This window comes from Colletotrichum jinshuiense, chromosome 4 (assembly GCF_051148585.1).
Source record: "Colletotrichum jinshuiense chromosome 4, complete sequence".
NCBI classification, from domain to species: domain Eukaryota; kingdom Fungi; phylum Ascomycota; class Sordariomycetes; order Glomerellales; family Glomerellaceae; genus Colletotrichum; species Colletotrichum jinshuiense.
The window spans coordinates 3,414,265-3,427,476 of record NC_139311.1 but is presented as its reverse complement, the minus strand read 5'-3'; the positions used below and the strand labels follow the sequence as shown (position 1 = coordinate 3,427,476).

The 13,212-nt window shown below is 54.7% G+C and overlaps 3 protein-coding genes across 3 annotated transcripts; 1 reads left to right on the top strand and 2 right to left on the bottom strand.

Moving 5' to 3' along the window:
- Positions 1-440: 440 nt before the first annotated feature.
- Positions 441-1,091, bottom strand: EsH8_IV_000851 (uncharacterized protein; the record flags this gene model as incomplete). The annotated part of the gene is made up of 3 exons (XM_083265741.1): positions 441-600; positions 662-893; positions 953-1,091. The coding sequence occupies 3 exons, from the start codon at positions 1,089-1,091 to the stop codon at positions 441-443; spliced, it is 531 nt and encodes a 176-aa protein (XP_083124636.1).
- A 7,255-nt stretch (positions 1,092-8,346) lies between these two features.
- EsH8_IV_000850 (uncharacterized protein) lies at positions 8,347-11,196 on the top strand (the record flags this gene model as incomplete). Its single annotated transcript, XM_083265740.1, has 4 exons — positions 8,347-9,168; positions 9,352-10,075; positions 10,124-10,990; positions 11,093-11,196. The coding sequence occupies 4 exons, from the start codon at positions 8,347-8,349 to the stop codon at positions 11,194-11,196; spliced, it is 2,517 nt and encodes an 838-aa protein (XP_083124635.1).
- A 343-nt stretch (positions 11,197-11,539) lies between these two features.
- EsH8_IV_000849 (uncharacterized protein) lies at positions 11,540-12,015 on the bottom strand (the record flags this gene model as incomplete). Its single annotated transcript, XM_083265739.1, has 3 exons — positions 11,540-11,635; positions 11,725-11,799; positions 11,866-12,015. The coding sequence occupies 3 exons, from the start codon at positions 12,013-12,015 to the stop codon at positions 11,540-11,542; spliced, it is 321 nt and encodes a 106-aa protein (XP_083124634.1).
- Between the last annotated feature and the right edge of the window lie 1,197 nt (positions 12,016-13,212).

Here is a 13,212-nt window from a genome sequence, read left to right as displayed (position 1 = left end):
GCTGTGGCTGCGTGCTATGGACTTCTCTTTGTCTTGGCAAAACAATGTGTTGTTACTTTTTGTCGACGCTTGTTTAAGCAAACGAGCTACAGGGTCAAGGGCTGCCGAATGCCAATCAAAAGTTACGAATGCATGCCGCACTCACCATTCCGTCGATTAACGCCAGTATCCCGGTCCCGACACCCGCTCATCGGGAATATAAAACTCTTCGTTGTACTCCGATTTTCGTTCGGAGTTTATCTCTTCCTCCGCCCATCTTCGGACATGTCTGGTCTGTATTACATGACAACGTCTACGGAGGGGTAGGGGACCATCCCAACTTTAACGATATGAGGCGGTAGTAAAACACGAAGGGGACTTCTATCCGGCCGGATCCCTCTGATGAACCGACACAACTTTCTCAGGTACACAGGACTGACATAATGCCACCGGTCCGTCCGCTATGATAAACCGTCTGTGCGCCTCGAGATCGTCGCCGTGGCTATGAACTCAAATGGGTTGACTGGAGGCACATACGGCGCCATTGGCGGAACGGGGTGGGCTTCTGGGATGTTGATGTTGACTGTGGCCTTCCTCCCGTCGAACGGTGGTTTGAAGAACCTGCATCATTGTTGGGTCAGCAGCAGGGAGGCATGCGCCGTTCGGAAGCGGCCGAACCTACCGCGAATCCTTATATAGGTGGTTGACGTAAAGTTCAAAGTTTGAGGCCGAGCGGAATTCTACCACCCTGAATGTGAAAGCGTCTGAGCCGGCACCCCAGCAAATATCATAGTTGCTGGGGTAGTTGTTATTTGGGCCATGATCTGGTGTCATCCCGTCCCATGCCCATGTGGCACTGCAGTGCGCGCCATTAACGTTGACGACGCCTTCCGTGTTATAATCGTAGAAGTCGACTAGAGGTTTGGGGGGAGTTACACGGGAATTCCAATATTATACAGAACATTTTACTCACATTTGATAGTGCAAGAGTACAATGCCTCCCCCTCCTTCCTGTGGCAGACACACTCGAGGTTGCTGAGGGTCATGTTCAACCAGGGGTACTTGAAGCGAGCAGCCTCCTGTATTTCCAGAGTCGGTAATGCTACTACCATTGATAAGAGAGACAGGATCGGTATGAATGTTGGAAGCTTCATCATAACGCTTTTCGAGCAGACTTTGATGTGGGAAATGGGGAGAGGATGCCACCTGAAATATTCAGAGGTTGGGTTAGGACTAGGGGGTTTCCGTTCAATTTAAATAACCAGAAGAACCCTTGAACAGTGTTGTTCATAGGTCATATATATTATCAAGAGAATGTCATGTGATGTGTTGTTGGATCATAAGAGCGACAACAAGCCACCTCAGACAGCCTTGGATTTAGTAGCTGTCGAAGAAAGGTACTACGCACACAACCGATGATCTTCCCATGCGGACCTGGCGTGAGAAGCCATGACTGTACAAGGTTGGACGCCATTTCCACCGTTGATTATACTAGGAACAGCATTCGGGGAATAGAACATTGTAGTGGCACCGAAACCAGGCAAGGGTGTCTGCAGAGACTTCGCCAGTGTTCCTTGAAGACCGTCGTCTTGCCGCAGATCATGGCTTTAGGATTGCAAGAAGCGGTGAAGGATACATCGTATGAGTTGATGAAACATTTAAACCTGAACCGCTAAGATCATTCGGGTTGACAAAGCGGAAGGGTTGTTCTTCAAATTCACCGCTATTTGAGGGTCACCAAAGCAAGGCGACATCAACCTTTGGACCAGAATAACAACGATGGACACGGATTGAATCCAGAGCAAGAACCTAATTTGATCATGGTAACATTGGTCAACGGTATCCCTGGCCTACAGGTAGGACACGACGGACAGTCGTACCCTTCGGACCTTGGACACAAATTTGCATGTGCCAGGAAAGCTCGACATGCCAGAACAGCCTCAACTGGCCCTGAGACTAAATTTCATAAGATATCAGGCGAAGTAATTCCACTGGTACAAACGTCATGACATTGAAACAGGCAACGGCCGGTCACATATGAAATTTCCTCGTGCAACCGGGACGGCAAATTGCCTCCCAACCCGGTCTGGTCTGTATGACCTTGCTTGGCTAACAGGAGGAGTTGACGCCATTATACGTTTTGGTCAAACAAATATAACTGCCCCCTTATTGTATATCTTTGGAATGGAACACACAGAGCGTCCGCTCTCAGCAAGAAGCATATCCGGCCTCTCGGAATGCATCAGGTAGTATGACCACTGCAGCCACCCAGCTTACGATGCTGCGCCCTTTGGGCTGAAACGGCGAGGGAGATGGCCAAGTTTGGTCATGGAAGACAGGTGCGCTACGCCGGCCGTTGGAAAATTCGACGTGACCTTCGCATCCTGATCTTCGACAACGGGAAGAGTCCGAGGCTGTTTCCCTGGATTGCTTGATGAATGCAGTTTTGGACGCGAGGAGCAGCAGCAACTAGCAAGGTAGGCGCGGGGAAGAACTGGTTCCCAGAGCCAGTGGATTTCCCAGGCTCATTGAAACCTGCCTAATGATGTGTTTGTTGTCGATCTCCGAAGTGAGACCGTTGTGAGCAGTACAGCCGCCACCATCCCAGGAATTGACCCAACTCCACGCCCGCTGTAAATAACGGAGATTTTCCAACGCTGTGCGGTACATCGAGGGCTTCTTGTAGAATTAAAAACGTACACACGGCTCGTCCAAGTGACCGGTGGCCTAACAGATGCATTGCCTGGCCATGAACTAACTCAACAGGGTGGTCGGCAACCTCGTGTAACTGGTTCCTGCTGCTATTCGAGAAACGGCAAGGTGGCAAGAGTTTGTCCGACTGAACATATTGTGGCGAGAATCACTGTCAGACCCTGAGCCTTCGCCACGGGAATTCAGGGTTGGACAACGGGCTCTCGGTTCAGGGGCTGGCTAATTTTTTTTTCGGGAACGGCTGTGACAAGCAAACAAAAGACCGCCTGGCAACAGGTTAGAGCAGCCTTCCGGCGGGGGTAAACGAACGTCTTAACCGAACCAGAGAGATCCTCGTGATCACTCTAGTGCTGTTCAGTTTTGGGTTGTCAAGTGAAAAGCTGGAAGTCTACAAGGAACGAGCTAACGAGATATAAATGCACTCTCAAAAGTAGCAAGACAACAGCCGACCCAGTGGACTGTATTCGCACGCAGCAAGTAAAACGTTCAAAGAGACCATAGTAGAAACTGCTCTGACAGGGTCCCGCGTGAGGCACCCACACCAGTATTTTACCACCAGAAGCTACGATGACTTCACAGGAACAGTCACTTGCTTCTCCCTGGCACGAACATGGGATGGATTGCCAGAGCAGCCCCCGAGCCCGGTTACCGTGCGCCGGGCTCGTCGAGAAATATGGTATGCACAGAGGTTGAAGATTTAGACTGCCCGTCTAAAGGGGTTTGCCGTAAGAAAGGATTTGCAAAGCAGGAGATGCTGGGTCCCTTCTTCCCCTCCGTCACGGCCATCCCCTTTCCGACCCAAATCATGCATGTTCACCACAAATCCCACAATGCCACTGGACTCTGAAGTTACCCCTGAGGCGCTGCGACGCTCCATGGCCATGGTTACGAGAAATGTGGATTTGTTTCCTCACGACCTTCGAGGAGGACTAAACAGCACCGTGGCGCTTTCTACCGCCCGTCGTCCTTACCACATCGTCTAGGTTGGTCCTCCGCAAGTAATACATTCCCGGGCCAGACATAGAAGCATACACGCTCAGAATGTTAGAAGCTCCAGGGCCAGAGATGTTCAAGCGGAATTGTACTTCCGGAGGAGTTCGGCTGCCGCGGACAACGGAGGGGACGAGTCGAGACGACACGAGAAGAGCCTCCGTAGGATTTCTCGGCCGGAAACACGGGCTCTCGGAAGCCGTCATCAGATACCACGGGCCGATGGCAGTGCCGGCTTGGACATTGACCCGAATAGGCCATCCAGAATTAGTGCTAGGCCTGTCAACGAACCTGGTTAGCGACTTTGAGTTTCTATTTTCGCATGGGCCAGGATAGGGAATCCGGTTCAGGGAGGCACAGCAATCAGCTCCGGATCGTGTGCCGGATTGAGCGACTTTGGGGGCGGCGGAAAGTAGCATCGAACAGGCCGGGCGAAGGCCCTTAGTCTTATCCCCAGGTCGAATGTGGCCGCGGACAGTGAACGTGGCCCTTCGTATTGCTGCCCATCTTGGTTCTAGACCTTCTGCGCGCGATCCCAACATAATCGGCTCCGCGGCTCCGCGGCTCCGCGGCGCCGTAGCCCTGGAGCTATTGAACTCAGCCATGATGCCAACGCCTGCGACTGTCAGCCTTGCACACACGTCGGCATGTATAAGCGGGCGTCGAAACAAGATTTTCCGACGCTCGACGATCATTGCTCTCCGTATAAGCAACGGCGAAGTGGCATGCTTTGCGCATGAAGCAGCCTAAATGAGGACGTATAAACAACAGACTTGTTGAATCGTACGGCGACGTCATCTACAAGCATTCCGCCTCCCCAATCATGCCTAACTCTTGCAGAGTTGATTTGCTATCTTTGCCAGGATGCTTGGCATATGGGATGTTGTGGGTGGTGGTGAGATCTGCGCCGAAAAGGAACCAAACCCAGGGTGGGACCCCTCGCCTCTTTGGCGGGCCAGTTCGGACTAGCCCGCAAATGGGTAAGCGCAGCTGTGGAGAGACGAGAGATCCGGCTCTCACCATGAGGAAAACTGGGACGGCACATCGACACCGGAAGGCTTGCCCCTATTTTCCTCGCTATTAATAGACAGTACTTGAGTACCGGTACGTATGCGACCATTTCCCTCGCAGAAAAACTAACTTTTTTTTCTTTGCAAAGATCAAAGGGTCCCCCCTCCCCATTTCACGGAGATCCCTGCCAGTACTGGACCGCGTGCGGGTGCTCCCAGTCATATGGCTCGGATGGCGGAAGGACTACCTGCATCCACCGCTTTGAGTATGTACTGCATGGCACGTATATCGCTTGGACAAGCCGATATTGGGAGAACGTCTTGGTGCCCAACTGCTCAAGGGAGCTGACAGGGAGAGGTTTGTCTTCAATATCCACAATGTTTGGAGTGTAAATGGCCAAGAGCCGAGCTCCGACTGCTGAGCAGGGTACTAGCGCATCCGTTTCCGAAGCAGTGGAACATAGTTGTTGGCTCTATTTCAGCTTCGACAAGCTGCCGTCCCCCATATCATCTAGCCAAAGCTATGTGACATGAGTCATCCAAACTGTTTATATAGCTCATCAACTCCAAAGCCCACACTGCTTACTGTTGGCCCTGTTCTTCTCTCCCGGCGGCGGGCTATTAGTAGCTGCTTTCTCCAAAAGAAAGCTCCACTTGAGCTTCCCCAGGGCCGAGGTTCACTTGTTAAGGTTCCAACCGGCCGGCATGTAATTTGGTGGCCATCAAGCATTGTTAATTGCGGTGAGGGAAAAAAAGGAGCCCAATGGTTCGATATCCCCATGGTGAACCCCAGAAATAGGTCCTTGAATCTGGAGGAACCAGCCCACTGCCGCTGATGCACAGACCGGGCCTGCGACAAGAACACCTGCTGAGCAACTCAATACTGGAGCACTTCTTGCCAAGAGAGCCAATAATTACTGAGCGACGATTTTACGAGATGAGATATGCTCCACTTTGCTGTCAGTGTGTTTATCGATGCCATGTAGAGCTCATGAAATATGAAGCTGTACTGGATTGATGCGGGGCAATCGTGAAGTGGGGGGGGGGGGGGGGGGGGGGGTTTCGTCAGGTAGGTAGGCAGGCTTCGCCGTTTGCAGTGTAAGGTGAGAGCTCCCCACTGCCCACAGAAGTCGAGTTGCCGAAGATTGAGGACACGAAAAAAAATCAACCACCTTGGCGCCTTGGAGCTTCCCACAGACAAGGTTCCTTTAGGGCTGAGCTGTCCGAGCTGCGCCTGTTTAGTGGCGGGGCAGAACTCGAATTGAGGGATGATGTGGTGTTTCCATTCGCCTAGATTCTTAAGAAGAAAGAGAGAGAGAGAAAAAAAAAAAGGAGTCCTGAATGCCTCTCTCGCCCAAACTCTGTTGTTTCTGTGTTGAGTGTCGTCATTTGCCTCCGGATATGCCACCGAAACTTGGCAAATCCGCGGACGAGCAAGATGTCGACGAGGGTCGCATGGCTCCGCGGCTTGCTTGGAGACGGCAGAAAGACGCGCATTTTGCATGCATTGCAGGGCCAGCCTGAGTGAGCACTTAATGCTGGATGCAACCCAGCCCCCCTTTCTGCCCTCAGCTCGGACAGTATGGGACTCTGGAGTGTCCGGTTTCCCGCCTGCGGGTGGTGCTTGGGCTGGGCGTCAGCCGCATTTCGTTGCTTGTCGGTGATTTTGACAACGGGGGACGCAAGCCAAGGGTCGGGCTAGTCTGGATATGGCCCTGCTGGGGCATGGTGGCAGCAGGCCTACCCCCCGGTACCGAATGGCCGAGACAGCAACGGAGGCCCGGCGAGGATGTGGCTGCTGAAGGATGGCGTCGTTGTTGAATGTTGAATGGGAGATGGGAGGCGCTTGCTTGTGCTCGGAATTTGGATGAAGCTTGTGTGTTTGATTACCACCCTTTGGTGCCGACATACCTAGTAGGTCTCATTCATCTCAACTGGGGGCTAAATCCAGATGATCTGATGTTGGGGCGTCCGGGTCCAGGCCATCATCCAGCTGTTATTTTCATTCAACAGTGATGCTGTTGGTGGTGCTGACTGTTGGCAAGCATCGGCTGGACTTGGGATTGACTTACCGCGGCCTCCGGAGGCACAAGGAAGGCGACAACCCCGCTGTGGGCATATATGGAAGCTGGAAAACGAGGTGAAGAAGACTTGGGATATGTTGCCGTTGCTGCCGCTGCCGTTTCTCTCGGCCATGTTCCTCTTCCAATCCGACTCTGCCTGCCGTTCCGTCCCATTCATCGTTTCGTAAGGTATCCCGAGCCCGTATCCCGCCCGCAGTGGGGGAGTTGGTCGGCTGGCGAGAAGGCAATTGATCAGCCCTATCCCGGCGTGGCCTGTTTACACGACGCCATTCGCCTCTCTTACCCTCACACCTTTTCTCAGTCTAAGCTGATTACCTCCCCTCCTTTCACATTCCGTTCAATCTCAGCCGGGTCTATCCAATCTGCCTTTGACAACCACATCCGTCGCTAGCACAACCACGACACTCGCCCGTTATCGACTGACCTGTCGATTGTTCATCGCTTGTCTTCGCCATTGAGAGGCTTTACCTCTGCCTCCTACTGAGAGAACCTTGAACCACCCCCCCTGGCGACGCAGATCGAAACCAGTCTGTGTTTCACCAAACGACCCCAGATCCCTCCCCCACAGTAGCTGGAGCGTGTCGCCCATCCCCCCTCGAGGTCGACTCTTAACCGCTGTTCGTCTGAACAGAGGCACCCCAGCCAGCAGAAGCAGACCCAGCCGGAGACGAGGGACCACAGACAAAACAGCACGTCTCTCCTCGCCCCCCCCTTTTGCCTTGCGTTTTTTTTCTTTTGGCCTGCCGTTGCTTGTCGAGAATGGCATAGCGCTGCACGCCAGGACTGGACGGACAGAGAGACAGCCTTCATCAAATCAGCCATCGGCACCACCCTAGCAGCAAGCCATCAGCACGGCAAGCACCTCCAGCGCGCAAAGGCGGCAGCGACTTGGGTTGATCTGTGCACAGCCCCAAAGAAAGCCCCTCCAGGGAACCCAGACCCAGCACGGCATCCGCTTCTGCAGCTTGGGTAGCCAATCCAATCCAACTCGACTGGTCTTCTGCCTGTTGCTCTGCTGCTGCTTCTTCCTTCCGGCGGGCACTTGCACACGTACGTTAGATTGAACCTGAGTGAGAAGTGGACAGACAGGGTCGCAGACGCAGAACCGCAGACGCAGACGCGCAAAAAATAGGACCAGGGACCAGCAGGGCGGGCTGATCATTCTCTCGTCTTGCCATCCATCCTCTTGCTCCCTTTCTGCTTGCCGCTTGCCGTTGCTGCTGTTGCTGCTGCTGCTGTTGCTGCTGCTACTACTGTCCCTCAATCTTGGAAACTGACAGACAAGACTGTCCGACTTGCCTGAGCTGAGCTGAAGCGAAGCTTTCCCGCAACCTTGCTGCGTGCCCCCGACCCAAGCAGAGCTGCGTCTCCGGTCCACCGTCCCCGTCCCCGTCTTGTGTCTCTGCTCTACTAGCCATTGCCAGTCAACAACGGGCTGTGTCGTTCAGCAACCCCGGGCTGCTTGCTTGCTTGCTTGCTGGCTGTGTACAGTACAGTGCAACGCAATCTTCCCAACAAGAAAAAAAAAAGGTTAGGTTGCGGCGGCTGCGCACGACGACATCACAATTATAATGCCGTTCAGTCGCATTGGCAGGCACCACAACCGCTCGCAGCAAGCACTTGTTGATCCGGGCGGAGAGGTTGCTGGTCCAGCGGCTTCACATTCTACGCCTGCGCCGCCTCCTGGGTCTGCCGCTGGTCCTCCCTCCTCATCTCACCCTCACTCCTCCTTCGTTCCTCCTGTCTCTGTTTCTGGTCTTGCGCCCGCGCCTGGCTCGAGTGCGAACACAACCAACGCCCCCGGCGCTAACAACCCAATTACCCCCCATTCAGCCTCGTCGACCGCCTTCAGCTCCAGCGAATCCTTTGACAACCAAACCCAGCTGGCACATCAACAACATCAGCAGCAACTTCAACAGCAGCAGCAAAACCATCCGCAGCAAGGCCAGCAGGGGTCTCCTCCACCGCCCCACGATTATTCCTCTGCCTCAGCCGCAGTCGCCGCTGCTGCCTCACGCAACTCCCTCCTCTTGCAGCAGCACAAACCACCTGTTGCCGACCTACGCCAGAGGAATCAGCAGGACCTTGCCGATTCCGTCTCCCGCTCACAGTCACAGCGCTACCCGCCCGCCACGGCCCCTTACCCCAACACCCAATACGACGCAGCCTCCAGCTCCGTCGACAACCTCAGGGCATCCGGCAACAACACCTCTCCTGCCTCCGTCCACAGTCAAGCAGCGTCGCCGCCCGTCCCCGAGAAGCGGTCTGCACGGAGGCTGATCAAGAACATCCTGAGCGGGTCGAGCCGAGACCACCACAACACCCCGCCTCAACCTACCCCGCCAAGTTCATACGATAACACCGGTGGACTTGCTCGCCGACCGTCCAAGAGAGTGAGCAACCTACCACCTGCAAGAACTGCTTTGTCCCAGCAACCTTCCCAGCTGTCTTTGGATCAACAATCCGCCGACTGGCCACTATCGGGACCTCATCAGCAACCTTCCCCGCTGCAGGGTGTCGGCGAGATCGAGGATCACCACTTTGCACAAGACCCTAACAGAGACCCTCGTCTACAGAACCCCGAGCCCAACCGTAACTCGATTCGCTACGTCCCTACCGACTTCGACAACACCCCCTACGAAGAACCCGTCTATCAAGACCAGCAACCCCAGCAGTTGCCCGCGTTACAAGAACAACACCAGCACGGTCAGCAGGCTGCTTACGACCCCTCGCAGCACCAATACCAGCAACAATATTCCCAGCAGCAGCGTGGCCAGTACCAAACCGGTCCGCCTCAGATCTACACCAGCCATTTGGGTGCCGGTTCTCACCAAAACCCCGAGACCATCTCCCAATTGTCGCATGAATCACCCGTCACTGATTCGGACGCTCGCTCGGCCAACGTTCAATCCACCCAAACCTCCCCTGCAGTGAAGTACGCCGTACAGACTACGGACAACCCGCTCCCTCCCACACTCCCCCCTGCCCAGCTAGGAAACCCCCAGGCTCAGCAGCAAAGCATGGCTCCCCCCTCTGGAGGCCCGCCACCGAACCGGCGGTCGCAAGAAACGGAGAAAGCACTGCGCAGCCAGGTCGATGCGCCCTCAGGCCCACCCCCGGGTTACAGACAGAGCCAAACCATGCCCCCTACGACTGGTGGCGCCCCTGCTGGCTACCGAGCTGGCGCCGTCCAAGACTCGCGCCAGTTCGAGGTAGCAGCAGGAGAGCAAGGCCGCAACAGTCCCCAGCCTTCCAACCCCGACCGCGACGGCGCCGATCCTGACAAGTTTAAGGAGCTACGTAAGGCAGACACCAGCATTGCAAAGGCGTTGTGCTAACAGCTCTCAGTGACCAAGTACAAGAACGTGAAACGCTTGTACTTTGACGGCAAAACGCAGATCGACAATCTGAACTCTCAGATCGAGCAGCTGCAGAATGCAGTCGCGAACCAGCGGATGTCGCAGTCACGCACTGCCCTCGACGACAGCGAGTACATAACCCGATTCAACCGCCTCAACGGTGCGATCAACAACCTCTCCTTCAATATTCGAAAGGATTGGCGATCAGTACCGCCGTTTTTGAAGATGTTTGTCAGCGCCGATGCTCTTAAGACAGGGAAGCAAGAGATGACGGCGGTGGGCCGTGCTGTCATCACAAGATGGATTGTGGAAGAGATTTTTAACAAGTGTTTCCACCCTGGCCTCAACTTCGAGCTCAGCCGGCAGCTGAAGGAGATCGAGCTCAACATTCGGCGGTTCTCGTATACCATGACCAGCCAAGAAGAGTTCGACGCCTTGACAGCAAAGGTTGTCAGCTGGCGTATGGCTACGTTGGAGGGTCTACAAAGAGTTCTGAGCTCTCCAGAAAGCGGAGACAACAGAGCCGACTTTACCCGCATGTGCACTTCCAACCTCGCGGCCACGCTGTTCCAGTACATGAATGATCCGCCGCCGACTGGTGTGGACGGCAGCGCATCCATGATTGTGGAGTTGGCAGTAGGCATCGCAGCCAACCTACCCTTGGAGAGCAGAGACGTGGCGATCAACTACCCCTTGCCCGGGGACCCCGTGCAGTTGAACATGATGGAAGTAGAGAAAACACCGCTGCCCCCCCTGGAATTGCAAAAAAGCGAGGGCGAAGGAGAAGACAGCCGGGGCGAGGAGGGCGACAAGGACTCGAACGGCAAGAACCAGCGGGCGGACAAGACCAAGAGCGGTATGTTTACAACCATACTCGGTGGTGGACCGCATGCCGGCCGCAAGGGCAGCACTGCGTCGTCGATCGTGCCCATAAGTACTGATGCAGCCCCTCCTTCAGCGCTCCCATCCAAAGACAACAACACGGTGCGGTTTGCCGGCTTCCCAGCTGTGGAAGTCCGAGGCCGTCAGGTTCTCGTGAAGGCGACTGTGTGGACGCTCTAGAGATGTCGGGATGATGAGTCGAGAAGAAGGGGACTGTCTCTGGGGGCTGCACAGCAGTCCATGTAGGGGAGCATCGCCCCCGATGATGTGACCATAAGTGGGAATCTGGGAGAGAAACGTTGGTTGAACGAGTCACTATTGGGAAGAAAGGGGGGCTGGAACCAGCCACCGGGATGGAAAGGGGTGACATTTCATGACTGAAGATTCACATTCATACCAGGACAGTATACTTGGACGCTTGGTTTCTCCCGAAAAGAGTGCCTAGATAGTTGCCGAGGTACCTCCAAGTTGCTTGCTTTTCTCACATTTGTTCTCATTCTCTTGCCGTCTCAGCCCTGCTATCTCATGTCCTGCCCAGATATCCGCATCGCACTTCGGGTTTGCGACTTGAATCTCCCATTGGTTCGATCAGGACACAAGGGGCACCTTCAAATGAACACTAATCGACGATGTTAGCTTCCGGGGCCTTTCTTGACCGTAATGCGAGAAAGTAAGGAGCTGTAAGGTAGATTGGGGGGAAATACTTGCCCTGTTATAATCGGCCGGGCAGACCTGGGCGTCTCGGCCGGGCAAGTTGCACTTATTGCTCATCTGCGAGCAGGACTGCACAACCGCCACTTGTCAGCAAGGCAGCTCGACCCCTCGGAGCCACGCTGTTCGACGACTTACGCCTCTGGTTCTGTTCTCGTTTTGGCCCGGGGACTGGCGGGCCGCGATGGCGCCTGGGCGGTTGACCTGGCGGGCGGAGACGGTGCCGCTCGCGCTGAGCAGGGCGAGGAGGGCGGAGAAGAGGAGGAGTAGGCGGTGGAGATTGTACATCGCGCCCCTCGTCCGCGTTTGCTCCGGACCTGGCTGTTTCCCCCCTCTTTATTTCTCCTTCTTTTTAGCTTCTGAGCTTGCTTGATGGGCGCCCTCCCTTGTAGATGTTCGGCCGGCGTTATTCGACAAGTAAAACGAGTGTAATAACTGCTCCGTCAAACTCACCTAGGCAGCCAGTCAAAACCAAAATTTTGGAGTATGGAAATGAGACGGGGAGGGAGACGGATGTGCGGTCGGAGGAGGTGGCGGTGGTGGGTGTTGCCTTTCTATACAGGCATTCCAAAGGACAGACGAAACGTCACGTCCCCGTCCCCTCCCTTTTCTCTCCTGTGTCTGTTCACCAAAAAAGAGGGAGGAAGGAGGGAGGGGAAAGGATCGGACGAAGCGTATCAGTGACGGCGACGATGCCTCCAGTTCGGATACACTCAGTGGTCACCAGGTGCGGCGTAGCACAGACCTCTCCCAAAGCTTATACAATGCGTGTTTCTCGTTGACTTGTTTCCCTTGCTTTTTTTTTCTTCCTCTAGTTCTATTGCTTAATTGCTGCAGCACCACCCGCCCCTCCGTCCCCCCGCATACACTGGGCCATTATCGTCGAAACGGTTTTGCATTTCCGTGGGAAAGGGCTTGTGTGGTGCAGTAGCTTGTCTTGTGTGTGAACACGGTCATTGCCCCCCCTCAAGAAATGGCACAGATAAACGTTACAGGCTGCACATAAGGACGCGACTAACACCTACCCTGGCGCCACCAAGATGACGGAGGCCTTTCTTGATTAAAATTTAGGCATAGTTTTCCAGTCAGAGGAAGGGGGGTTGATCCCCTACCCCACCAACTTTTATATGCCTTTGCCCTCATCTTGTGAACTGTCGAGCCAAGGTGTAAGTCAGTGAGTGGTCTTTAGCCCCTCCATTGACAGCAAGGCCCCAGCACCTTGCGCCCGCGTCCGCGCCAGAGCGCGAAGGGAAGGGTGGGGTCGTCAGACACTTAGAAACTACTATACCGCCTTCCCGTTTCGTGGGGAAGCGGCACAAACACCCCGCCAAAAATCCGATTCGCGATGGCATCAAATTTTGGGCGCCGTGAGGAGACCAGCCGCATGTGGGGTGGAACTCTCAAGGCTCGACTGTAGAAGCACACTTCTCCTGCCCAACCGAAACATAAGGCTCAATCTTTCTCTACACGCCTATTAATTCAGGA